General features: G+C 33.1%; 2 protein-coding genes and 1 long non-coding RNA gene across 4 annotated transcripts in view; 1 reads left to right on the top strand and 2 right to left on the bottom strand.

Moving 5' to 3' along the window:
• The window catches only part of LOC104085444 (uncharacterized), a 191,330-nt gene that overhangs the window by 22,322 nt on the left and 143,221 nt on the right, over nucleotides 1-25,787 (top strand). The window lies entirely within an intron of this gene.
• LOC104109769 (nudix hydrolase 18, mitochondrial-like) lies at nucleotides 1,964-4,185 on the bottom strand. The gene is made up of 4 exons (XM_009619129.4): nucleotides 3,832-4,185; nucleotides 3,492-3,612; nucleotides 3,159-3,377; nucleotides 1,964-3,047 (listed from the first exon to the last, which is right to left on the bottom strand). The coding sequence occupies exons 1-4, from the start codon at nucleotides 3,915-3,917 to the stop codon at nucleotides 2,607-2,609; spliced, it is 867 nt and encodes a 288-aa protein (XP_009617424.1). The 5' UTR covers nucleotides 3,918-4,185; the 3' UTR covers nucleotides 1,964-2,606.
• On the bottom strand, nucleotides 13,836-16,648 carry LOC104109771 (uncharacterized). 2 transcript variants are annotated; one of them, XM_009619130.4, is made up of 5 exons: nucleotides 16,510-16,648; nucleotides 14,899-14,953; nucleotides 14,685-14,828; nucleotides 14,391-14,464; nucleotides 13,836-14,317 (listed from the first exon to the last, which is right to left on the bottom strand). In XM_009619130.4, exons 2-5 carry the CDS (start codon nucleotides 14,944-14,946, stop codon nucleotides 14,182-14,184), a joined length of 402 nt encoding a protein of 133 aa, XP_009617425.1. In that variant the 5' UTR covers nucleotides 14,947-14,953; nucleotides 16,510-16,648; the 3' UTR covers nucleotides 13,836-14,181. The 2 variants fall into 2 exon arrangements, with proteins under 2 accessions (XP_009617425.1, XP_009617427.1); XM_009619132.4 differs by having other exon boundaries at nucleotides 13,927-14,317; nucleotides 14,899-14,983.

Raw genomic sequence — 25,787 nt, 5'->3', positions numbered from 1 at the left:
TTGGGCAAATTGTGATATGAATTGATTTTATTGTGTTGTTGTGATAATTTCCCGTGTAAATTATTGTGAGTTGTTATTTTGGGGAGATAAGGGTGGCATTTCACCGTTGATATTATGTGGTTATAAGGGTGGCATTTTGCTGTTGTGTTTGTTGGAATATTGTCTGGGCGGAGCGATAAGAGTGGCTATAGGAGCGATAAGGGTGGCAATAAGAGTGATAAGGGTGGCTATTGGTATTGTCCGGGCGGAGCGATAAGGGTGGCTATATGAGCGATAAAGGTGGCAATAGGAGCGATAATGGTGGCTATTGATATTGTGTGGGCGGAGCGATAAGGATGGCTATAGGAGCGATAAGGGTGGCTATTGTCAGGGACGATATGTGATGATATGGGGTTGTGGTGTTGACAATTTTCATGTGATGTTGTGATTTTCTTGTGTTTATTTTTATACCTTGTGCAACTTCTCTTGTTGTTAGTAAATTAATAATAATCTGATTTATGTTGAAATTGGGAGCCTGTGGCTATTGCCAGGCGGTTTATAAAATGAAAGAGAGTTATCTGGAAGAACTTTGTGAAATACATTTATTTGAAGGGCTTGATTTAGTTGGGTGTAATTGTGTTTATTAATTGTTGAGTGATATTAATGGTATTCTTGTTGTCTGTTGTGCATATCACTGGTTGTTTTATCTATCCTGCCTTTATGATTATTTATTTTCTAGTATTTTGTATATTATATTGCACAGGTTATTAGACTAGTGAGTGTCTTGACTGTACCTCGTCTCTACTCCATTGAGGTTAGTCTTGATACTTACTGAGCACCGCTGTGGTGTGCTCACTCTACACTTCTGCACATTTTTGTGCAGAGCCAGGTATTGAAGATAACGGACTTGAGCAGAGTTAAAGCGGGATCGTAAGGATTCAAGGTAGAGCTGCTTGGTTGTCGCAGTCCCTTGGAGTCTTTTTATTTCATTGTACTGTTAATTTGTAATCAAACAGTATTGTATATTCGGTCCTCGTGATCATTCTATGTCTTTAATTAGAGTTCGTGACTCAGTACTACCAGTATTGGGAGGTTGTAAATTGTAATTATTTCCGCTGTTAGTTTTAATTATTTATTTAATTAAAAAAAAATGCAATGAAAATCGGCTTACCTAGTCTTAGAGACTAGGTGCCATCACGACTCTTGTAGTGAAATTTTGGGCCGTGACATCTTAGCACTAGTCGGTTTACCGTCTTACTCTTTACTACCATGGTGCATAAGACCAACCCAACCAAGGATTGTACCAAGCCAACCAAGGATTGTTTCGCTAGTGGGCAAATGGTGACCCACTTATACAAAGGCGAATATAGGGTTAGGTTTACGAGTTCAACTAAATTCATTACTTTCATTTTAAATTACGTGTATATACGAGAAAAAAAATTAAATTCTATATTTATAATAAAATCACATTTATTCTAAATTGACTACTTTAGACTTGCTCCCTCCAAAAATAAGTTTAAAATTGGGTAAGATAAAGTACTCAGACATTAACAAAATCACTACATTTCAGGTGAGGGCAAAGATGAAGTGAAATGAGGGGACCCTATTTCTCCTATTTATTAGTACTTCATCAACCATATCTTGAATTGCTATTTTTTTAAGAGATTTTTTGTGCATGATGGGTATGTCCTCCTCGTGAACTCCAAGCAACTTGTCGGAACACCATTTAATAAAATCAAATGATTCCAAAAAAATAATTCTAACCATGCAAACATGTTTCTCTGTTTCATGGCAACTTCCTTGTTTTTTTTATTATACAGTCAACTGCAATCGGCTTCATTATTCATGTCGGCAATAATATACATAGAAGAGTAGTCTTTCTAGAGTTTAAAACTTATGGTTGGTAGAAGAGTCGAAAATTCAAGTTCTTCACCTATCCATGCCAACAGTAATAAATTTGTCCAAATTCCAGAACACAGACAAGTCAAGAACTTCACATCCATTATTATATAGTTCAATAATTGAATGAACAGGGTTATGCCAACAAACTAGAGAAGAATTTGTAATGCCAAACGAAAGACACAGTCTTTCTTTCAATTCTAGTGTTCTTTACGCACAATCAAACGATTGCTGATGTACATTTATTCGACTTAAGTTAGAAAAAGCTAACAAAGAATGAATGAGTATGAAAGAATTAAAGAATGAAGTTAGAAACTTTTGGATTTAACCTCTAAATCTCTCTATCCTGATAGATCTCATGTCATCTTCTCTAATCTGGAGTTTGAGAAACTGGATTTATAAGTTGCTCTTCAGACCATCTGCTTATATCTGGCTAAAGTGACAATATGAGAATTCTATCAGGCAGGGATTGAAGGGTTCTTTTCTCTGGTCCATAATACTGCTGCTTGTAACTGCATCAAAAGGCTATTCTTCCTTTCTTTTGCAGATTGTGCGCTATAACGCCAATTCCTGCACTTTAAGTCACCAAAATTTCTCTTAACAAGGTTCCAAGGCTCTTTCTTTCTCCTTTATATTATGCTGATTCTTGGCCTCCACCTCGTCGAGAATTCTGCTGGATAGGCGTCCGTGGTTCTTAAAAGTCTTGAGGTTTCTCCTTCATTTGTTTGCTAGCTGAAAGCAGCAATGCTTATTCTTTTACCTTCACCAAACATTGGAGTTACATGGCCATTTCCCATTTCTTCGTTGAACATCTGCTGGGCTTTAGTGCTCATTGTTGCTTCTTCACTGAACATTGAGTTTGCTACATTACTAATTTCATCGAACAAGGGCTTTGTTCTTGATTCTTGATTGAACTTTAGCTTACCTACAAGGCTAATTCTTAGCTCTTCACATGTCAAATCATTAGCTTCTATGCTGATTCTTGGTTCTACACAAAACATTGGGTCAGATACAGCACCAATTGTCTGTTCATAGGACAATTCATCGAAAGCGCATGTCTGAGGCTCTTCTTCTTCTTTGTTTCTCTTTGTAAGCTTAGAAGCAAAGACATCTAAAGCTTCCTTCATCCAAGAATGCCAACATACTTCCCTTGCTTCACTAAATTTCAACTGCAAAATGGAATCAAACATAAGATCAGGATACACTCTCCTACTAGAAAGGGATAAGAATCGAAGTGATTCAAGATCAAATTTACTTAGAAAGGGAGATTCGAGACATACCCATAATCGTTTTCGGACAGTTTTCTCAGGCCAATCATCAAGTTCATCAGTGACAAGCAAAGGAAACATGTGTCCCTCATGAAATGTGCCTTGGCTTTTGCTCTTGAAATTCCAAGTACCTAAAAATTCATGAACCTCAACCTCACCAATAACCCCAGATTCCTCAAAGGTCTCTCTTAAAGCTGCATCTTCTAATGCCTCATCAGTTTCCCAACCACCCTGTAATTTCATTTGCAAAACAAAGAATGTCAAATTTCAGAATGATTAAAAGAATATTATCAATACTCTAAATATGGGAAACAAAAACAACAGACAATTGGATGGAAACTGTACCTTAGGGAACATCCATCTTGGACTCTTCTGTGAGCTGATCAATAAAAATTCCAAATCATCAATTTGGGTCCCCTGAACTGTAGATGATTGGTTGGTTTTTCTGTATCTGTACGGAATGCATCTGCACCATTGGTAAATTTGACAGAGAAGTCAGATCAATGACAATTTGATCAAAGATAATTCAACATACCAATAAATTGATTTGAATTTTTTTTTTTGGTATCAAATTAAGAATTCAAAACAACCCCACATAAAAAAGTTTTCAACTTTATTCAATTTAAGCCAAGAAAATGAAGGATTAACAGAGAAAATTATAAGAATAATAAAAAAGAATACACACCCAACAACTTGACGACAGCCATCGTTGTATCTCTGCAAATCTCTTCCAGTTCGTGAGATCATAGACAAGGTCTTCGTCATTGCCATATCAAAAGAACTCCACAAAAAGGAGATGGAAGATATATACCAATATACAAATATAGGACTGCAAATTAGGGTCGTTAAGGAGAGAGAGAAAAAGAAAAACAAAACCCAATTGGAATTAGTCTGTATCTAGTTTATAAAACAGGAAAAAGAGCAGCTATTTTCTGGGATTAGATCACCTTCCTTAATAATTTCAAGAAGCTAAAAATACAAAGAGAAGAGACAGATTTTAGTATTTTCTATGCGTGTGGATAATATAATGAGAAGCTCTGCTACAACTGTGTGTGTCCACTCCTTTAATAGGCAAGGGAAAGATAGTGATTTATACGGGGGGGGGCCTGTTTGGGGCGTGGGTCAATCATTATTTTATGTGCTTTGTAATTTTCTGAGAAGGCCGTGTTAGTAAATCTATAAAAATTTATTATGGTTGTTGTGGGGTGAAGACTATAAATAGGTCTCCCCACCCAAATGTAAAATATATATTCTCAGTTTCTGACGCGTGAGGAGTCGCTTTCTATCAAACTCATAGTAATAATAAAGAGAAGGGTCTTAACTCTCAACTTGAGTCGCACTCGGTATTTGTGACTAGCCAAAGTACTGCTGGGTTCAAACTCGCCTCGGCCTAAACACGGTTTTGGCTTGGTATGATATTTATATATCAAAAATAACATAAAAAAAGATAAAAGTGTTATAAAATATAGTTCAAAGTAATAATATGAAACAAAGAAAAATAAATTAAGAGATATAGAGAAAGAGATGAGAGATTCTTGTTTCTTCTTCAATTGTGTATTCTTTCCATCTATTACAAGGCATTTATATAGACATGAAAAATGAAGAAATATATCATTAAACATTTGAGATCATGGAATAAGATCATGGGAAGGTTATGGAATTATAATTATAATTCCATCAGTATTGTAGTAGTGAAAGTTATGGAGATAATGGAGAAGAGTAGTGAGCATTACTCATTTGGTGGTTTATGGACATCCACCATAATTCAAGATTTTATAACAAAGAGCAGTATTTTACTAATAAAAGTAAGTATTAAACCAAAGTAAAAAAAAAAAAAAAAGAAGGTCGAGAGGGTTTGTAGTGCATAATTTAGACAAGGATTCAAACGCCGTGAACAACACCTCACTTTGAACACCATAAACGAGTGGACCGACTCTATAACTATGTTAAGGATATTCAAAATATATATTCTACCAATATAAAATATTATTTAAGCCATATAAACATTATAATTTTCTAAGGAAAAGTGTTCACTTGACCACCCTTGAGATAGTGTGGCTACACCATTGTTTCTAGGTTAGAATGAGAAGGTGAGATAATAGCTCGCACTCGATATTTGCATTAAATAAATAAATAAATAATTATATTTATACATAAACTTTTATAGCTTAATTATAGTTAATTAATATACATTTTCATCTCATTTAACTATGATTATCATTAACACCATAGTACTATTTAACGTAAACACCAAAAGTGTATAAAAGTTTAGAAATTTTGTCCTCCGTAATAGTTATGAAAATTAATTACTAGTGGTATCAAGGTTTGTATGTTAATCTGGTGGCTGGATTGTTTTCGTGAAAACAAATTCATTAGGTAATAATTGGGTAATACTCAAATTATTCATATCTATGTCTAAATTATTTGGATTCAATGCTTATTGCAGCGGTACAAGCAGGTATACTGTTAAGATTTGATTAAGTTTTGGGTTTGTCGATGTTCCACCTTCCACCCATGTTTTATTGCAATTTGAGGAAGTTTAAAACACTTTCCAAATTTGGCATGGAAAAGAGAGTACTATTCTGTGAAAGAAAGAACACTGAATTTAGCAAATTTATCATTGCATCTATGAAGGAAACCGCATCAATCGAATAAATATGCAAGAGTACTAAAATGTAGAAAACTAATAAATAAATAAATAAACAAGAATTCTTTCAAATAAAAGGAGATTTGATTTTATAGTCTATTACAAATGTTATTTTTGTTATATGATTATTTTTGTCAAGAGATCAATAAAAATAACATAGAAATTCTTTAAATAGAATATAGAAACTTTTGTAGAGGGAAGAGGTCGGGTATGAGGGAAAGAGAGATGAGCAAAGGGATAACGTAAATAACACTTTTTTATCCAATGGGATTAAGGTTATAAACCTCCCATCAGTTACAGTACCCCCTGATAGGATTTAATAGGATATTTGTTTGGTTGATAAATTAAACTACTACTCCGTTATGCAAGCGATTATGATATTAAAATGTTGGGTATGTTATACGGTGAGTAAAAATATATAGATTTGTTTTATAGAAATTGTCTAACTTAAGAGCAATTCTGTCTTTAAATATTTTATTCTATACTTATATGTGCATTCTAACCTCCTATTCGCATAAAATATAGTAATTTATTTCCAATATAAGTTTTAATTTGTTAATAACAGTAATGCAGAATTTAATACGAGAAATCAAATGTTGTATCAATTATTCAATTTTTTCTGGGAAACAAAATCTTGTACAAAGAATTTTTATCTAATATGGACACTAATATAATGGTCTTTCTTTCAACTTCATTGATCATTAAGCCAGACCTATTCTGTAGAAAAAATTCCATATCATGTGGCTTCACTAACTTCTATTTTTTTGTTATTTTTTTATTTCAAACACAAATAATCCCTTACACGTTGACTCCAAAATATTGTATAGCAATCAGTTACACAACCTAATTTTGGGCCTACTGCCATTTAATTTTGGGAATAGTAGAAACTTCAAGTGTGCAATTTGAATCAGTAGCTTTAATTCTTTCCATTACATATAAAAGATGGCAATGTTGTGTCTTACTACTCATTCATTTTTTATTGTGCCGAGTATATTTACTGGCTATCGCTTTTGCTTTGCATCTATTTTCTGATTTTCATGATGTTGTTATTTTTTTTTCTAAGGTATCTGTTGGTGCTATTGCTATTGTCTCTTTTCGTCTTCTTGAGCCGCGGATCTTTCGTAAACATCATCTCTAATCCTCGGAGTAGGGGTAAGGTCTGTGTACACACTACCCTCCCTAAACCCTAATAATGGGATTTACTGGATAATCGTCGTCGTCGTTGTACATATAAAAGATGGTCCCCATGGTTTTCTTCTACGCGAATAAACGACATTTAAGTCAGAAGTTACCTTATTGATAACTAGAGTACGTAGACAGTGATGAAAGTAGTAAAGGAGATAAAATTAACACGTTGGGCACACAGAATTAAATTGGTTTATTGCATGCAAAGCGTGAGGATACGACCATAACTAAAAACACGCAAATAGCGTATAGCAAGTTGGACGCAGAAGACAACTTAATAAAGAAGAACACGATGCTGACTTGAAAGGACAAGACCCCAAACATAAAGGTTAAAAGGTGTCTTTTGTGGACTTAGCTTCCTCTTTTAAGTCATGACAAGCACTTTGTCAAAAGAGAGCCACTATTTGAATCATATAGGTTAATTAAGTTATTAATAATTTGTACATATTTAACGTATTTCTTAAGTCAAATATAGAATTTGAATCAAAACTAGTGGATTCGGCTAAAATTGTAATCTAAACTCTAGCTCCGCCACCGATTGTCATGTATGTATACTAATCCTTAGTAGAATAAGCGTCCAGGGAATAGTGAAGACCGAAGAGGTAAAGGTTTTTGGATATTTCATCAGCTTAGCAGTTGGCACATGATGTGTAGTTTTTTCTACACTTGGTGTAGTATCAATCCATAAAGAATCAATGCTCAGCTTTGGATTCGTTAATATCAATAATAAAAGTTATCTCATGTGGAATTTGATGGTGATGTTAACCACTGCTTTAGCTTTACAATCGAATCTCTCTTTTGGAAAGGGCTGTCTTCGAATTTCTTGTGACTTCTTAGTTGGGAGTTATGGTGATGTTAACCACTCTTTCCAATCGAATTTTCCTTTTGAGAAGGGCTCTTCGAGTTTCTTCTGACTTTTTAGTTGTGTGTTTCACACTTGTTGGAAAAGGTTGATAAATCTCTCTTCTCGAAGTGAATTAAGAGAAAGAAAAGTGCACTCAATCAATTAAATATTGACCTTGCGATTACTCGGCCCACATTTTCTTAGAGGACCTAAGTCAACAAATAGCCCATTGTTAAATCATCTGCCCCAAGTATGGTCTGTTTTATTTCTAGAACAGACAACTAGTAAAAGCCCAACTAAACTTACTATTCGTACTGTTTTGTATTTTGGCGAATTTAGCTGCGCCGTCAGAAGGATTTTGCGCTTCTGTTGTGGTACACATGGTTAAGAAAGGATTTTTTTGTTTTATATATTATTTGAAACTTTATTATAAAAAATGTTCAAGTTTTGGTATTTATCCGATTTAAACAAGTTTTAGCTACAAAAAATATACATTTCACCTTAAAAGGCTTTCAATCCATTATTAGTGTTTTCAATCAAAAGATTTAGTTATACCCTTTTCCTTTTTTTCTCTCCTCGCTCCCCTCTTCTCTGCAAATCGAACTTATATTTAGGTATTTCTATTTGATAATTGTTTCGGTCTTGGTTTTATGTTTTGACGTTTAAAAAAAAAAATTTAAACTGTCTCCTTTTATTAAAACTGGGCAGAGAGTAAAAAGTTGAGGAGTTAAAGCCCCCAGTTACATCTGAGAGCTGACGCCCAACTATGGCATGAAATTATGTTTTCAAATAGACTGAATATGATGGAACAGTTCCTGAATCCTTAGTAGTATATAAAGCTTTATCCAGTTCTAATGTAAGGCGTGCAACAAAATTTTCAGCTTGCACATTAATGACATTTTGTATTACATGTTCAATGATTATGTATTGCTTGCAATTGGCGTCATTTTTTGTCTAATATATTTACATCTTTCTTTGATCGATCAGGTTTCAGTATTATTTATCAGAACAATCTAAAAGATAACTTCTACTGAATCTAAGCTTCATTGCATATTTATATTCAAAATAAACACATAAAATCTCTATCTTTAAGAACAATATATCGTACATCAACATACAAATTAAAAATAAAATTCGTACAAATTTAATGCAAATTTGAATATCTACAACAACATACATAGTAAAAAAAAATTTCATACAACTAATTATATATTATACAACTTATCTACAACTTTCATACATTATTTTTACCCAGTTAGATACAACTACAATATCATACAACTTAATTATAATTTTTACACAATATATCTTTTGTATATATTTTGTATCTGATTTGTGTATTTTATTTGTGGTGTGTGCTTCTCCCTCTCTAAAATTCCAATCAAAACTTACTCTCTTAATACAATTTTGATACATATCAACAACTTTATGAAAAAATATAGTATTGATAACTTAAATACAAATTTTATATAATTATTCATACATTATACACCTATTTTTCAACTTTCATACAACATTCATATAAAAAAAATATATATAACTACAACATCATACAATTTACATACAATTATAATACAACTTTACTACAATTTCGAAAGTACATTGTATGTCATGTGTTCTTCTTTTTCTTCGAGTTTCAATATGAAATTCAGCCAAAATCAAGTCTAACCTTTATCAAAACACCCTCAAAATTGAGATATAAACTCCAAACAATATTCCCAATTGTTTGCAACAACACCCAATCCAAACAAGTAATGATTTTTGAAAACTCAAATTCTATTTCAAAGCTTCAAAGCTTTTTAATGGTTGTCAATGGTGGAGAGTCAAACACCTTCAGAATTTATTGATTGACAATTTCAATTTAAACACCAATTGCGCAACATGAAAGGAAATTGCTAAGTTAAAACGATTGAAATTCATTGATGAATTCCATTAAAACTCTATACAACAAGAAAGGATAAAAAACAGAGAAAATCAAATGAAGAAAAATTAGGGGAAAAAATAGTGAAGGAGAGTAGAGAGAGGGAGAGAGAAAGATAGAGAGAGAGGGCAAGTATAAAGGGATAAGGAAATTTCAATTCCTAATATAAAGGGATACTCATTTAAAACTTATTTGTATATAATTGGTAAATTGTATATGACCATATAATTAAATTGAAACTTGAATAGGAAGGATAATAAGGTTTCAAATAGTGTATAGGAAAGTAAAAACCTCAAGGAATTCAGGATTTTTGGCTTCTTTTTGGTCCACTCCTAGAAGATAGAAGATAGGCAAAATGGCCACTTAAACTTGTACCTATTTTTCAACCCGATAAAAGAACTTACGTATTTCCCATTTGAACACCGAAACTTGATAAAAATACAAAAAATAAGCACCTCAAACTGATTGTGTGCCTCAATCGCTTAGACATAATTGACACATCACATTGTTCGCATGTTATTATTTGACACGTATAATTTGTGGGCCATAATCTTTATTTAACCATTTTATTAAAATTTATGAGAATTTGTTTTTTTCTTCTTCTTCCTCGGGTGGCCACTAGCGCCTTCCACCATGAACACCTCCTTCATTTACTCTAACTCCTCCCTCCCCCCCCCCCCCCCAATCAATTACAAAAATCAGTGAAAATCATTAATAGGAGTGACTAAAGGCCTTGCATGGGTATTCCAATCAATTCCCACCATTCTTCTTCAGTTTTATTATCGCTGATATCACAATTCCGGTTATATTTCGTCAGAAATTTATGCGAAGTGTTGTTAGCCCTCTTGTTCATTCTCATTCAGCGAAAAATTAATTTTTTGTTATATTCCCTTACGAGACAGATCTTGAATCCCTTGAAATTAGATTAGCCACTGTTCGAAGTTTTACCGGCACCATCAAACTCGCCGGAGTGATTTCTGCGATTGAGCAAATTTTAAACCTTCTCTTCCCATAAAAAAGGATCCCCAACATGGCTATTCTGACCAACCACTATACTTCTTTCCTCAATATCACATTTGTCGGCGTCCGTATTTCGCCCATCTCCCCTAGCGATCTGTTTGTTATAGAAAAAGTATGCTCTAGATACTAACGGTTGAAAATGGTGTTTGGGTTAGCAGTGATGAAAGAGGTGATGATGGTGATTTTGAATGTGGTGTTTGAGTAGGAGGAAAGGGATAAAGTAAATTTTTGGATTAGATGAAAGAATGAGTGGGAGATGAAGGCGAGAAACGAGGGAGAAGATGATGAAGGAATTAGGGGCAGATGACGGCGGAGAAAGGGGGGCTTTTTCCTTATTTTTTTAAATTTCTTTTTTGCTTTTACTTTATTTTTTTTTTATTTGTAATTTTAGCATATATTTTTTTCTCTCATATCCATTGTATACACGCGCTTCACAATCGTGATTAGCACACATTTTGCCACGTCAGTTACATTGCTGTCATGTATTCATGGTCAACGGTCATATGGGTTTAAAATTGTGCAAATGAATGAGTTGAAGTGTTCAAATGGGAAACGCATACGTTCCTTTACCGGATTAAAAAACGGGTGCAAATTTAAGTGGCCCGGAGGCCATTTTGCCTAGAAGATATTCCTCATAGTTGAGTACTTGATTCCTCTTTCCTAATATTTTAGCCTATCCAAAAAGAATGTCATTTTTTTATTTAAATTTTAAATTTAAAAGTTTCTCATTTTATCCATAATAAGATGATTTACAATCACATAAACATTTATGACTTGTTTTAGACTATAAATTTTAAATGTCTTTCTTTTTTAAACTCATGGTCCGCATAAATTGGGACGGAGTGGGCAGTTAATTGTTTAATTAAACAACAAATTTAAAAAATGAGAAAATTTAAAAAATCAATTTTCGTCTGCATTCACACGCTATCGGCCGATAATTACCGGGTCACAATAATGGAAGCTTCACGCAATTGAAAAGGGCTTGCCCACAAGCCGCAGCAAACACAACCGCATAAACTTCTCAAATCCGTCTAGAGCCATGTCACCAGCCAAATACACGTAATACCTCATCACAAGTACAAAATCAAAGTAAAACCTAGACTACTTTTTTGTTCTTTTCACCTTTTAAGGTTCTTTTCCACGTTCACACATGAAGTAAACGGTACATGCATTGAAATTATAGATGAGAAAGGGAAAGAAATCTGAGCATCATCCAGTCCAAAGGATTAGGGTGCCTTTCACCAAATAAAAGAGAATACGGAGTATTATAGTTAGCTTAGTAATTTTCATATTATATGTGTAACACTTAGCATAAAATTATCATAGGATTTACAGTAAGTTTTATAAAGGAGAACTATAATAAATCTTAAACTATCAAGTTACATAAACATTTAATTACAGCTACCTGTGTATAATAACAATTAAGTTAATGATCCAAGAAAAAAATAAGTAACTAACTAAAATGTATAATTTTTTTAATTTATATAAATTAAATCCATTATCTCATCAATATTCATGTACCATTTAACCTCAAACCTGTGTTATCTATCAACTTAGTGCATGTATCTTTTGACTCCTAGAATAGAGGTTGATGTTCTATTGTATGAAAGGAAAGAGTCATAAGGTATGAAAGCTAAATAACTAATCTTACCTTCCTCGTGATATTAATGGTGTAATATTTCACGTGTACGTGTACGTGTAGTATTACCTAACGCGTAGGGTTGAATTTACTTGATTTTCGGTCAGAAATTAATGTATATGGATGTGGTCTTAAACAGTCCTCTCCATTCTAATTAAGTCTCAAACTCTGTATCTATCCAATCTGACAAAAAGAACTTTTCAATTTCCACCAACCTCCTGATTCACTTCCCTCTCTAACTACGACTCATGAATCGCAACTAAACTTCCCAACCACAAAAGGAAAAGAATAGATAAACAAAGAAAGAAACTCTTGGGAGTTGCGGTTGGGTGCCAAACTCACCAAATCTATATTTATAGGCAACCATTTCAGTGATGGTTATGTGAGGAAGACTGAAGACTGCCTATTTTTGTGAGTTCATATGGAGAAGAAGAACAACAACATGGCAAAGAAAGAAGACGGATTCTTGGAGCAAAACCAAGAGGCTGACTATCATCATCTTATGCACAGCCAGGTGAAGAAGATTAAGGAGGAAGAGTCTGAAAGAAACGTAATTGACTGGCCAGTTCTAGCAAGGGAGGTCATGACCAGGCAACACTCTAGATCACGCCTTGGACTAATCTCCGGCCAACCCATCTCCGTAGGCGACTCTTACAAGTATTGACTCAAACATGGTGTTTTTCATTTTCTAGAGGCCGACATAGACTTAGGTTCTATCATCTCTATTCCTCTCCCTATTTGAGAGGGCTTTAGGTTTTGTTTCTATGTAAATATGACTTTAGTAAAGAATATTAGATGGTTATGATCCTTTTAGAAGAGTTTATCTCAGTTTTCCTCTTTATTCAATTGCTTCCATGTTTAATCCGTTTCTTCTTCACGTGTTTTCTATAATTTAATTTGATTAGATGGTTGGATCAGTCTTATCCATGTTTGACAACTTTTTGCAAAGAATTAAAGCAAATGGAATGAAAATTGGAACTGACAATTTTAGGTTCTCGCTGAAAGCAGAGAATGATATATATTTCTACTACTGCATATGTTTTTTTCTCTGTGTCCCGATGTAACTAGTTTTTAGGCCTCAAATAGAAAAAATGCACTTTATAGTTTATACTGAAGCTCCTATCTTCGGAACCCCACTCTGCTTTCTATCTGAGAGCATGATGAAAATAATTTATATGTGCTTTTCCATAAAAGTAATGGAATTAAGGTTGATACTTACAAATCTCTAAGAGAGCTTGGTCCTTGGATCATATAAGATCAAGTAAGGCGATTAAAAGAGAGCTTCGGCCTTGGATCATATAAGATCAAATAAGGTGATTAAAGTAATAGATGGAGAGAAACATTATGAAGAAAATCAGCTTGCTGTGAACAACTTATGGAGCAGGCTCACAGCAGATACAGCAAAAAGGAAATATAGATTGGAGAGCAAAATAACAACATGACGAGCATTGAGAAATCCAATGGATATGTGCACCAAAAGCTCGCTGTTTCCAGTTTGCATTACTTTTTGTAAACTTCTCAGTCAGAAAACTAAAGAAGTTTGTCATAGGGGAAGTATTAAGCAGCTTTACATCAGTTAGCAACAAAATGTACGGCAATTCTTCAAATGTATTCTTTTTCTCCTCATGTCGATCATGTAAGGCTCTCTTATTGTTCTTTTAGTAAGAACAGAACTACCAACCAAGGTGACAAAACCCATAGAAATGCAAAAAAATGTCAATTACCCAGCATAACGTGAACGGCTTACCTATTGAGAAGCTTTAGCATAGTTCAGATAGCTCAGGATTCACCCTGGACATTCTGAAGTAGATATTTAGCATTTCCCAAAAGAGCATCAGCCTCCTCATTTGAAGTATCAAGCAAGCGCAATTCCTTAATCTCTTCTTGCCACTTTTCCATCTGTTCCTTGTGTAGTCTGCAAATAAATATGCTTCAGCATTTGTAACCAACCTTGACCTAATTAGTTAATTTTCTACTTCCACACTTACAAAATAATCCGCTCTTCAAACTCATTACTCAGTTCCTTCAGCATGGACTTCCCTGATTCCAGCAGTTCAGAGACCTTCTCAAGGTGATAACAAGAATTGTGTCAACCAATATAGAAATTCACACCTATATCAAAGAGTATGAGCCAAACTCAAATACCGAACGCTGTTATTAACGACATTTAAGTCCATCATTTGCTTCATTAGGCTGGGGGTTTCAACCGTCTCTTCTTTCTATGCTATGTCACTGTCCTAGTTATTTCCCTAGGTATATGCAATTAAGAATTTAAATCATACCAGGTTAGTGAAACGGTTGATCTTTTCAAGAATATTAGCAATCTCCAGTTCCATCTGTTCAGATGCCAGTGTGGCAGCTGCAGTTTCTTCTTCTGTAGCCTTTGCAATTTCACTATCAATCTGTGTGGTTTCATTATCCTCCACCTAACAGCAAAGTTTACTTCTATCAGGAAAAATTTGATGTTAAAATGATTTAAAAGATAAGGGGGCATACAGAAGGTTTCAGGCGCTTATTTGTGACATCAGCAACTTCTAGTTCCATTGTGGATCTGTACTAGCAAAAAATGGATAATAAGAGACTGCCAAAACAAGAAATGAATATGCCAGGAAAGTGACACCATATTAGCGACAATTCCCACATAAGTACTTAGTAACTGGAATACACATGTAATGTTCTATCAAATATCAGATATACTTTTAAAAGGTTATGCAAAATGTATAATGTGTCTATCAAACTAACCAAGACGAACATATCAAAATCTGGTTAAATATGGCCAATGTGAGACTAGTCTCAAAAGCAAATAAATCAGTACTAAATTAATAGAAAACACAAGCACTTCTAATCAGAACACGCATGGATCAATCTGAAAGTACTAGTCAGAACAAGCAACCAATGAAATGATGAGCAAATCATCCCAAACTTTAGTTAAAGCTTGCAGTGTTGACCACCTAAACAGCAGAATACTCATAACGCTTACTTAGAATCACGCAAATGAAAAAACCAGTGCATTCCTTGGTCGAGTAATTGATATAGGTCAAGCTTCAAGATAGTACGCACGTGAATCACACTTTTAATCCATACATGATGCCTCTCATCATCATCATTAATATAGTAGCTATGCTGTTGGAGCTTGTGAAATAGCTTAATCAGACAATTAATTCAATGATTTACCAATTTTATCCATAATTCTTCTTCAATAGACAAAACAAATGCAGAAATTATTAAGATACGAGACTCGAATGCAATCAATCAGCAAATTGATACTCCTAGAACTTATAATGATGTGGATTCTTATTCAAATTTGCTGATACTGAATTACTTATCTGATTTAAGCAATTAGAACAAGTTTATGACACGTACTTGATTTAACCAACTTCGGTTCAGAAGAAAAGGTTGATTCGGAAACTTACAACTCGAAACTAACCAAGACAGACATATCAAAATATGGTTATGTATGGTCAATGCAAGATTTAAACTAGTCCCGAAACCAAACAAATCAGTACTATTTTAATAGAAAACACAAGGACTTCTAATCAGAACAAGCATGGATCAATCTGAAAGTACTAGTCAGAACAAGCAACGTATGAAATGATGAGCAAATCATCACAAACTTTAGTTATGCAGTGTTGACAACCTAAACAGCAGAATACTCATGACGCATAATTAGAATTAGAATCACACAAATGAAAAAAAAAAACAGTACATTCCTAATTGATATAGGTCAAGCTTATAATACGTGAATCGCTTATAATCTATATATCATGCCTCTCATCATCATTAATATAGTATCTATGCTGTCCGATGCTTGTGAAATTGCTTGATCAGACAATTAAATTCAGCGGTTTACCAATTTTCATCCATAATTCTTCGTCAATAGATCTCAAAACAAATGCGGTCTATCAGTGGAATTTTTAAGATACGAGACTCGAATGACGAATGCAATCAGCAAAATATGAACTCATAGAGCTTATAATAATGTGGATTCTTATTCAAATTTGCTGATACTGAATTACTTATCTTATTTAAGCAATTAGAACATGTTTATGAGACGTACTTGATTTAACCGACTTCCGTTAGGAAGAAAAAGTCGTTTCGGAAACTTACAACTCAATTCTGCCAGAGAAATAGATCACCTATCACCGCCGCAGAAGAAAAATGGAGAGGAGCAAGTTGGGAGCCGAGCCGAGGGAAAGTGTTTTTCAACTGAGAAGCTCGCGCGGAATTTGAAATTAGGGGCTGTAATCAATCAGGATATTGATGTGATTGTCAAGGCAAACGGGCTAGAAGATATTGTGGGCTTGCAGGTTTTAAATCACGGGGCCCAATGCTTGAATCGAAAAAGTAATTTTGCTATTAACTCCATATTTGTTTGAGAAAATGGCATGATATAACAACCTACGAAGAGAATTGGTATAAAAAAGTCCTAATTTTAGATATTGGTACTTTATGGCCCAACATTAAGGTTTTCTTATATTTAATTGATTTTTTTAGCCAAAATTATTTTTATGCAAAATCAAAAGAAACGTACAACACTCTCCCCTCTCTCCCTCTTTAAGTTCTTGTTCTCTTTCTTCCCCAAATTTCACTCCATATTTTTCAATCCCCCAAATCTCTCTCTTCTTCTCCGATAATTACTTTGTTAGATTTCTCATCTTTTTCTTGGGTAATTCTCTATATCTAGAATCTTTTATAGAATTTTTCATAGCATATCAACATTCTCTTCAACTTGAAAGATGGGTAAAAATTTAACCTCTAAGAAATCAAAATCTAAAGCTACAATGGTCAAATCTTCATCTTTTCATACAGATGATGACTTTGATTTTGAAGTATCGGTGCTAAAGGGGGCGAATTCACCACATTTAATAGATATTCGACATGACAATTAGGTTCTATTTTATTTAATAGTATCCGAAAAATCTCCAAAAATTTTCTAAATTATTTTTTTATTTTTTTTATATGTATATCCAAATATATATAATACAATAATAATTATATTATTTGTATATCACACTGTATAACATAATAATAATGTGTATATTAAAAATTATATCAAAATTTTATTTTCCTTCTTTGTATAATATATTTCAGATTGAAAACTCAAGTTTTAAGACGACTCCACATGCGTATCCTCCATTGTATCCCATGTATATCTCCATGTACATCAATGATATCTCTTGTATATCCATGAAAATATGTGTTATATATACGATATACAATGTGATATGCACAGGCGTCCATACAAAAATTGTGTTATATACACGATATATAAAGTGATATACACATACGTCCATAAAAATATGTGTGTGATATACACCAATGTACACGATATACAACGTGTTATACACATGTCATAATTGGATTTTTAGGTCTGATTTTTTTACCTGAAACCATTCAAAATCACTTTTAATCTCGCTCAACTTTTGTATATAACCTTGTCTAGGTGTTTTCAACCAATTTTAATCACACCAACTCATTTAATCTAACAAAAAAAGATAAGAAAAACAAAGTTGAACTCTATTTTTTCTCTTAGTTTTTGCTTTAATTTTCTCTTATGTGACATCAACCTTATCTTTTCATCCTACTAATTTTTTTGCATAATTTACCATAGTTTTCGCTAAATCATGAGAGAGAGAAAGGGGAGAGATAAAAGAAGAAATATAAGGAGAGAAAGGGAGAGGGAAAAGAAAAGATACGTAGGTTATAGAGAAAGAAGGGGGGGGAGAGAAAATAAATAGGAAGTAGGTTTTTTAAAATTTGACTATATAATGCCAAAGTTTTTGGGCTTCTACTATCAAACTAAATTTAAGGCCCAAAAAATACCAATTATACTAATGGATTGTTATACAATGTCAATTCCCCAATTCATTTGTGTACTAAATCCACAGCAGAAAATATACACCAATTATTTCGAGTCTATCGTGGAAACTAAATTAACATGGCATAATAAGTATATTTTAAAAATAATATAATAATATTTAATTATATTTATTGATACAAAACTATATTAATTTAAAACTCTATTCGTACTGTGATTTGGGGATTTAATTTATTTTTGGGGTAGAATATGTGAAGTTCAATAATCCAGTAATGTCTATTTCAAATATTTAAGCAAAATACCAAATAATAAATAATATTGTGTTATTAGTCAATAAATACGCGTGACGTTACGGAGAATTGAAATGTTAGAGATGTATATTAACCACCAATAAAGCAAAAAGATTATACAATATGTTATTGGTATATGTGATTAAAAAATAATTTAAATTCATAGTCAGACACAAAATGGAAATCATGTGTGATTAAAGTATTAGGCTAGAAGCAAGAGCCAAGAAAAGCGATTATTTATTTTGAATGATTTATTTCGAGAAGTTAGTAGAACGTAAACAACTTATTACCTGGGCGGCTCGATATACTTGGGGCTTAAAGTGCAACTATAATTAGAGGTCCGAACTTTTTATAATTGATTTCTTTAGTAATTATGTTTCAATTGATAATATAGCTAACCGATTTAATTCTTTTTTAGACGTTATTGAGCTTATGTAAGATTTTATCTATTTTTATTTTGAAAAACTTATTTCTGTTGAGGCAATTGTTAGGCATTTTAAAAAGAATCAAGTCTTTTTATGTAATTAAGTATATTAATTAAAGTATTATCTATTACTCATACTACTTTTATTAACACTTTTAATTCGAAATATAAAGCCATCAATATTAGAGTGACTATTGTGCTTTAGTGGACAGAATATAAAAAATACAAATTGAAGGTTATATCATGTTTAAGGAAACCAAAAAGATATATTTACTTTACTCGTGAGGACTTTTTCATATGTCAACAGTTACATCAACTTCATAACGATAACTTCTTTGTATAAAATACTTGAACTTTCTTAAGGAATAATTAACACATAACATATTTCTTTTGAAATTGGGACCCGGCCCTGCTTGTTACAATTGTTGGTATTATTCTTATTATGTCTTATACTCTAATTTGATAATGCAAAGAATAAAAAAAATACTTCTAATTCACAATTAATATGTGGTTAATTCTCATACCTCTCCACTATTAATTTTTGTAACATCTCTAGATTGTATGTATATACAGAGTGGGAGAATGAAGTTACTACTTCATCAATGGTTCACATTCATTCATACGACGGTTTCTTAATTTTTGTTACTTTGTTTGTGAAAAGATATTAGCTTTTCAAAAAGTTTGAATTTACTGTCTTTATGATAATTTTGTCATTAAGACAAGAATAATGTTACTTAACATTAACTCCCATTTGATTCTTACGTTTTTCTGATGGAAGAAATCGTAGATGAATTGCCTATATAAGCATCATCATTTGTGAACTAAATAACCAACCAAAAACATTATTCTCTCGTCCTCTCAAAAGACCATTCTTCATCCTATTTTTTCGGGCAATTCTTTTTTTTTGCAAACTCCAAACTTTCAGCCATGAGTGCACGTGTTTGAAAGTACTGTGGAATCTTGGGGAGTGACCGATCTTAACGATTTATACCCAGTCGGACTGAAATCACTTTCAGGGTATTGGCTTACCATGACACAATATTTATTCGATAAGTTATTTCTATTCTTTTATTATTCTTGGTCAATATTATCAACTATTTTTCTAACAATTTGAAAGCGACTTCGCTTATAATATTGATCAATGGCTACCACTTTGAATAAAACTCTTCCCGATCTGTCGAAACTTGAGCCTTTAGATGGAAACAATTATACGCATTGGTCCCAGAAACTTTTGATTTTCTTCGAACAATTAGAAGTTGATTATGTTTTATTCAACGAACCTTCTGCTAATGTTGTTTCGAATGTTATTGTTGTTGTTGATGGTTCTAATACTATTGTTGCTATTGTTGTTGATGATGTTATTAAAAAAAATTTCAAAAAAGATAATAAAATTGTTCGAGGGACCCTGCTTAACCATATGACTAACCCTCAGTTTGATTTATTTATAAATTATAAATGTGCTAAAGTCATATGGGACAGCTTGGAGAAGAAATATGATATAGATGATACGGAAAAAAGAAGAAGTATATGGTTGAAAAGTGGATCAAATTCCAAATGGTTGATGATAAGCTAATTATGGAGAAAGTTCACGAGTATGAGAACTTGACTGCTGATGTTTTGAACAAATGCATGGAGATGTGTGAGATTCTTCAAGTTAATGTTCTGCTTCAAAAGTACCCTCCTTCCTGGAGTGATTACAGGAACCAACTCAAGCACAAGAAGAATAACTTAACTCCCCAAGAACTAATCAATCACATGAGGACTGAGAAAGCAACCTGTCTCAAAGAGGAAGAGGAATAATGTCTTAAGGATAAGATGAAATATCTCTCTCTTAATTCTTCTAAAGCTAACCTTGTGAAATCTGCTAGTACTTTTGTGAAAGACAATTTAAAGGCAAATAGAAAAAAGGCAAAAAAAAAGGATATCTGAAGAAGCAGAACTACTTAAATAAACCGGAGGGCCAAATACAAAAGTCGAAAGGACCTTGATATGTCTATGGAAAACTTGGTCACAGGGCTTTCCAGTGCAACCAAAGACAAGGACAAAGCTCGAAGCATGGGGGGAAAGCTCCAGTCCAAGCTAACCTTACTAAAAGTGGTGATATGATTATTGTTGTGGTCGTTGAGGCAAATATAGTGGCTAACAAAACTGATTGGATACTAGACACAGGCGTTTCAAGACAACTCTGTGCCAACAAGGAATTGTTCCATGACTTTGAGGAATCTACTCATGGTGAGTGTGTCTACATGGATAACTCCACTACGGCTGGAGTTATGCGTAAAGGAAAAATAGTTCTTAAGTTAACTTTTGAAAAAACTTTAGCCTTAAATAATGTTCGGTACGTTCCCTATATTCGTAGAAACTTAGTCTTTGGTGCACTTCTCAACAAAGCAGGTATTAAACCTATTTTTAAATTTGATAAAATTGTTATCTCTTTTGGAGGAGACTTTGTTGGGAAGGGTTACCTCAATGAAGGTTTATTTGTACTGAACATTGTTCAAGAGATTACTAGTCATGCAAGTACTTCTAATTCTGCTTATATTGATGAGTCTATTGATTTGTGGCATGATAGGCTAGGTCATATTAATATTACTTCTATAAAAAGACTTTAAAAAATGAAATTAATTCTTGTGGTTAATGTTGATAATTTTTTCAAGTGTCCTCTTTGTATAGAAGCAAAATATACCAAAAAGCCTTTTAAAAATATAACTAGTAGAAAGACATAATTGCTTGAACTAGTGCATCGGACTTAGCTGATTTCAAGAACACTGTTAGTAAGGGTGAAAAGAAATACTACATCACTTTTATAGATGACTTCTCGAGATACACTAAGGTATATCTTCTTAAGTCTAGGGATGAGGCTGAAAGCATGTTCTTAAAATACAAAACAGAAGTAGAAAACCAATTAGACAGAAAAATCAAGAGACTTAGGTCTGATAGGGGTGATGGATATTGTACTAATACTTTAGAAGCCTTTTGTGAGAAATATGACATTATACATGTGGTTAGTGCCCCCTATACTCCCCAACAAAATGGTGTAGCCGTACAAAAAAATCGAACACTTAAAGAAATAATGAATTCTATACTTTTTAATTCAGGTTTATCTGACAAGGTGTGGGGGAAGCTGTCTTATCTGCATGTTATGTTCTTAATAAAGTCTCTCATAAGAAGGTAGATAAAACTCCTTATGAGTTATGGAAAGGATTTGCCCCTAACTTGAAATTTCTAAAAGTGTGGGGGTGTTTGGCTAGTGTTGGTATACCTGATTTTAAACAAGTAACCGTAGGACCCAAGACTTTTGATGCCGTTTTTATTGGTTATGCTCAAAGCAGTACTTCATATAGATTTCTATCTTTGAATGATCATTTTATTTATGGATCTAGAGATGCATAATTTTTTTAGCATGTTTTTCCATTGAAAGACAATGTTCCTACTGATGTGCCTAAAAATACTTCTACATCTATGTATGTTAATTCTCATATTGTACCTTCTTCTAGTATTACTACTAATGATCATGAAAATAAACTTAGAAGGAGTAAGAGACGTATAATTGAAGTTAACTTTGGTCCTGAATTTATCACTACTGTCTTGACTGAAAATATTGAGCTTGATCTTTTGAATTGTGAATTAGTGTCTACCTATTTAACAGAAGAATGCCCTAAGACTTATGATGAAGCAATGGGGTTAATAGATGCTAATTTTTGGAAAGAGACCATTAAAAGTGAATTAGACTTTATAGTTTCTAATCACACGTGGGACTTACGTGATTTGACCAGAGGTTGTAAACCTATAAGTAACAAGTGGATATTTAAGAAGAAATTGAGAACTAACAGTACAATTGAGAAATATAATGCTAGACTTGTTATTAGGGGTTTTAACCAAAGAAAGGCATTGACTACTTTGATACTTATTCTTCTGTGACTAAAATAACAACTATTAGAACTCTTATTGCCTTAGCCGCTATTCATAATTTAGTGATACATCAAATGGATGTTAAAATAACTTTTCTAAATGGTGATTTAGAGGAAGAGATCTGTATGACTCAACCTGAGGGTTTTGTGATCCAAGGACAAGAGAATAAAGTATGCAAATTGAGAAAGTCTTTATATGATATTAAACAGACACCTAGGCAATGGTATGAAAAGCTTAATAGCACACTAGTAGATAATGAATTTGTTGCTAATGCATCTGATACTTGTGTTTACTCCAAGATGGTAGGATCAAATTGTGTGATTATATGTTTGTATGTGGATGGCATGTTAATCTTTCCCCCCAATGGACATTGTAAACGAGACTAAGAATTTGTTATCTTCTAAATTTGAAATGAAGGATCTTGGAGAAGCATATGTGATTTTAGGGATTGAACTTAAAAGAAATGCTAATGGTTTTTCATTGTCTCAGTCTCATTACATTGAGAAAATGTTGGAAAGGTTTGATTGTTTTGATGTAGCTTCTGTGAGAATTCCTTATGATCCTAGCATACACTTGAGAAAGAATAAAGAATCTAGTATCTCTCAACCTGAATATGCTAAGATAATTGGTAGTTAATGTTTCTCATAAATTATACACGACCTGATGTTGCTTATGTTATTAGTAGGTTGGGTAGATATACTCATAACCCCAGTAGTGAACACTGGAATACTCTTCATCGTTTGCTAAGGTATTTGAGAGGTCATATGGATTGGTGTTTGTATTTTAATAAATTTACGGCTATTTTAGAAGGTGTTTGTGATGTAAACTGGGCTACTGACAATGATGAAGTTAGCTCCACTATTGGCTATGTGTTTACTTTGGGTGCAAGTGCTATTTCGTGTAAGTCTTCAAAACAGTCTTGTATAGCACGTCGACCATGGAATCTGAATTTATTGCTCTTGAGCTAGCAGGGCAAGAAACTGAACTACTGAGAAACTTATTGGCAGACGTGCCTTGTGGGGAAGACAATCTTCACCAGTTTCTTTATATTGTGACTCACAAACGTCAATTGAAATTGCCAAGAATAGCGTGTACAATGGGAAAAGAAGACATATCCGCATTATACATGGCATAGTGAAACAATTATTGAAATATAGTATTATTTCCTTGGAATATGTAAGGTCCGAAAGAAATTTGGCAGATCCTTTAACCAAGGGTTTGGCAAGGAGAGTTATCCTTGAAACGCCGAGAGGGATGGGGCTTGGGGGAGGGAGGGCTAAAGCCCATGGATTGAGGATGTATGGCGGATACTCGTTTGTGGTCAAATGAAGTCATATGAGACTTCAATATGCACTTCTTTTTCTATCCCTATGACGTATGGTAGTGCTTTATAAGGTTGAGCCTACTTTGCTCTTAATGATTCCATAGCCTTAAGGTGGTCTATGTGTTGATAGACTTGATGGAATCACCAACGTGAGTGTAAAGGTGTGGTCGCTTTTATGAAAGACTTCTGATGTCTTTCTAGAGCTTTCATAAGACCCAAGGTGTGTGCATAACCATAAAAGTTCTTTATTAGTATCGCAGAGTTTGCATAAAATTAAGAATATAGTACGTGTTGTGGGGGTCTCAACTCATGCCCATTTAGTTCAAAAGCACTTCACTTTGTGGATATTAGTCGTTGCCTCATTTCACTACGTGTTAATTTAAATCGGAAGATATTGACACTTAAGTACATGTTCATTCCTTTTGCCCAGGAATTATTCTTGTTCTTTATCTTTGCATTAGTGGGAGATTGTTGGTATTATTCCTATTCTGTCTTATACTCTAATTTGATAATGCAAAGAATAAAAAATACTTTTAATCCACAATTAATTTGTGGTTAATTTTCATACCTCTCCATTATTACTTTTTGTAACATCTCTAGATTGTATATATATGCAGAGTGGGAGAATGAAGTTACTACTTCATAAATGGTTCATATTCATTCATATTACAGTTTCTTAATTTTTGTGACTTTGTTGCTGAAAAGATAATAGTTTTCAGAAAGTTAAAAATTATTGTCTTTATGATAATTTTATCATTAAGACAAGAATAATATTACTTAACATTAACTCCCATCTGATTCTTACATTTTTTGATAGAAGAAACCGTAGATGATTTGCCTATATAAGCATCGTCATTTGTGAACAACCAAAACTCATCCTCTCAAAAGATCATTCTTCTTCCAATTTTCTTGGGCATTTTTTTTTTCAAACTCCAAACTTTAGCCACGAGTGCGCGTGTTTGGAAGTACTGTGGAACCTTGGGGAGTAACCGGTCTTAACGATTTGCACCCAGTTGGACCGAAATCGCTTTCAAGGCAATAGATTACCACGACACAATATTTATTCGATAAGTTATTTCTATTCTTTCATTATTCTTGGTCAATATTATCAACTATTTTTCTAACAACAACCACTCATAAATATTCACCTTTTCACCACATAGCAAGAAACAAACATATTTGAGAAATGAATAATATATCAACAATGAGAATGATATATGTATTTATCATATATACTAGTTCATTATATCTGATATGTTTAATCTTCAGTACTTAATTATGGGCGCAACAACCTAATATGCTTAATCTTCAGTACTTAATTATGGGCGCAACAAGTATTTACGATAGCAACAAAAGTACATTTTTGAGCATTAAAAGTTTGCATGCATTTAAGCATTGAACTAAGTAATACTTCAAAAATAAGAGTCGTAACCATTACAATATCAACATTACTAATTAAATAATTTTATCTATTAGGTTAGTGGTAAGATATACATGAAAATTTATATAATAATTCATAGAAAATATAAAAGATTAAAAATTTCACAAAAGTTTAAAAGTTTTACAATAAAATTAATTAGTTTCAATAAGTTCTTAACTTTAGCTACTCTTCTTTAA

Source organism: Nicotiana tomentosiformis, chromosome 3 (genome assembly GCF_000390325.3).
Source record: "Nicotiana tomentosiformis chromosome 3, ASM39032v3, whole genome shotgun sequence".
Taxonomy (NCBI): Eukaryota; Viridiplantae; Streptophyta; class Magnoliopsida; order Solanales; family Solanaceae; genus Nicotiana; species Nicotiana tomentosiformis.
The sequence above is the reverse complement of the archived record's forward strand: the minus strand, read 5'-3'. Positions and strand labels throughout refer to the sequence as shown.

Coding starts and splice junctions, on each gene's coding strand:
- LOC104109769 (XM_009619129.4), bottom strand. CDS start 3,917: ATGGCAATGACGAAGACCTTGTCTATGATCTCACGAACTGGAAGAGAT. Junction 3,613..3,831: donor GGCTGTCGTCAAGTTGTTGG/GTGTGTATTCTT, acceptor CCAATGGTGCAG/ATGCATTCCGTACAGATACA. Junction 3,378..3,491: donor CAAGATGGATGTTCCCTAAG/GTACAGTTTCCA, acceptor ATGAAATTACAG/GGTGGTTGGGAAACTGATGA.
- LOC104109771 (XM_009619130.4), bottom strand. CDS start 14,946: ATGGAACTAGAAGTTGCTGATGTCACAAATAAGCGCCTGAAACCTTCT. Junction 14,829..14,898: donor ATAAGCGCCTGAAACCTTCT/GTATGCCCCCTT, acceptor CTTTGCTGTTAG/GTGGAGGATAATGAAACCAC. Junction 14,465..14,684: donor TCAACCGTTTCACTAACCTG/GTATGATTTAAA, acceptor CACCTTGAGAAG/GTCTCTGAACTGCTGGAATC.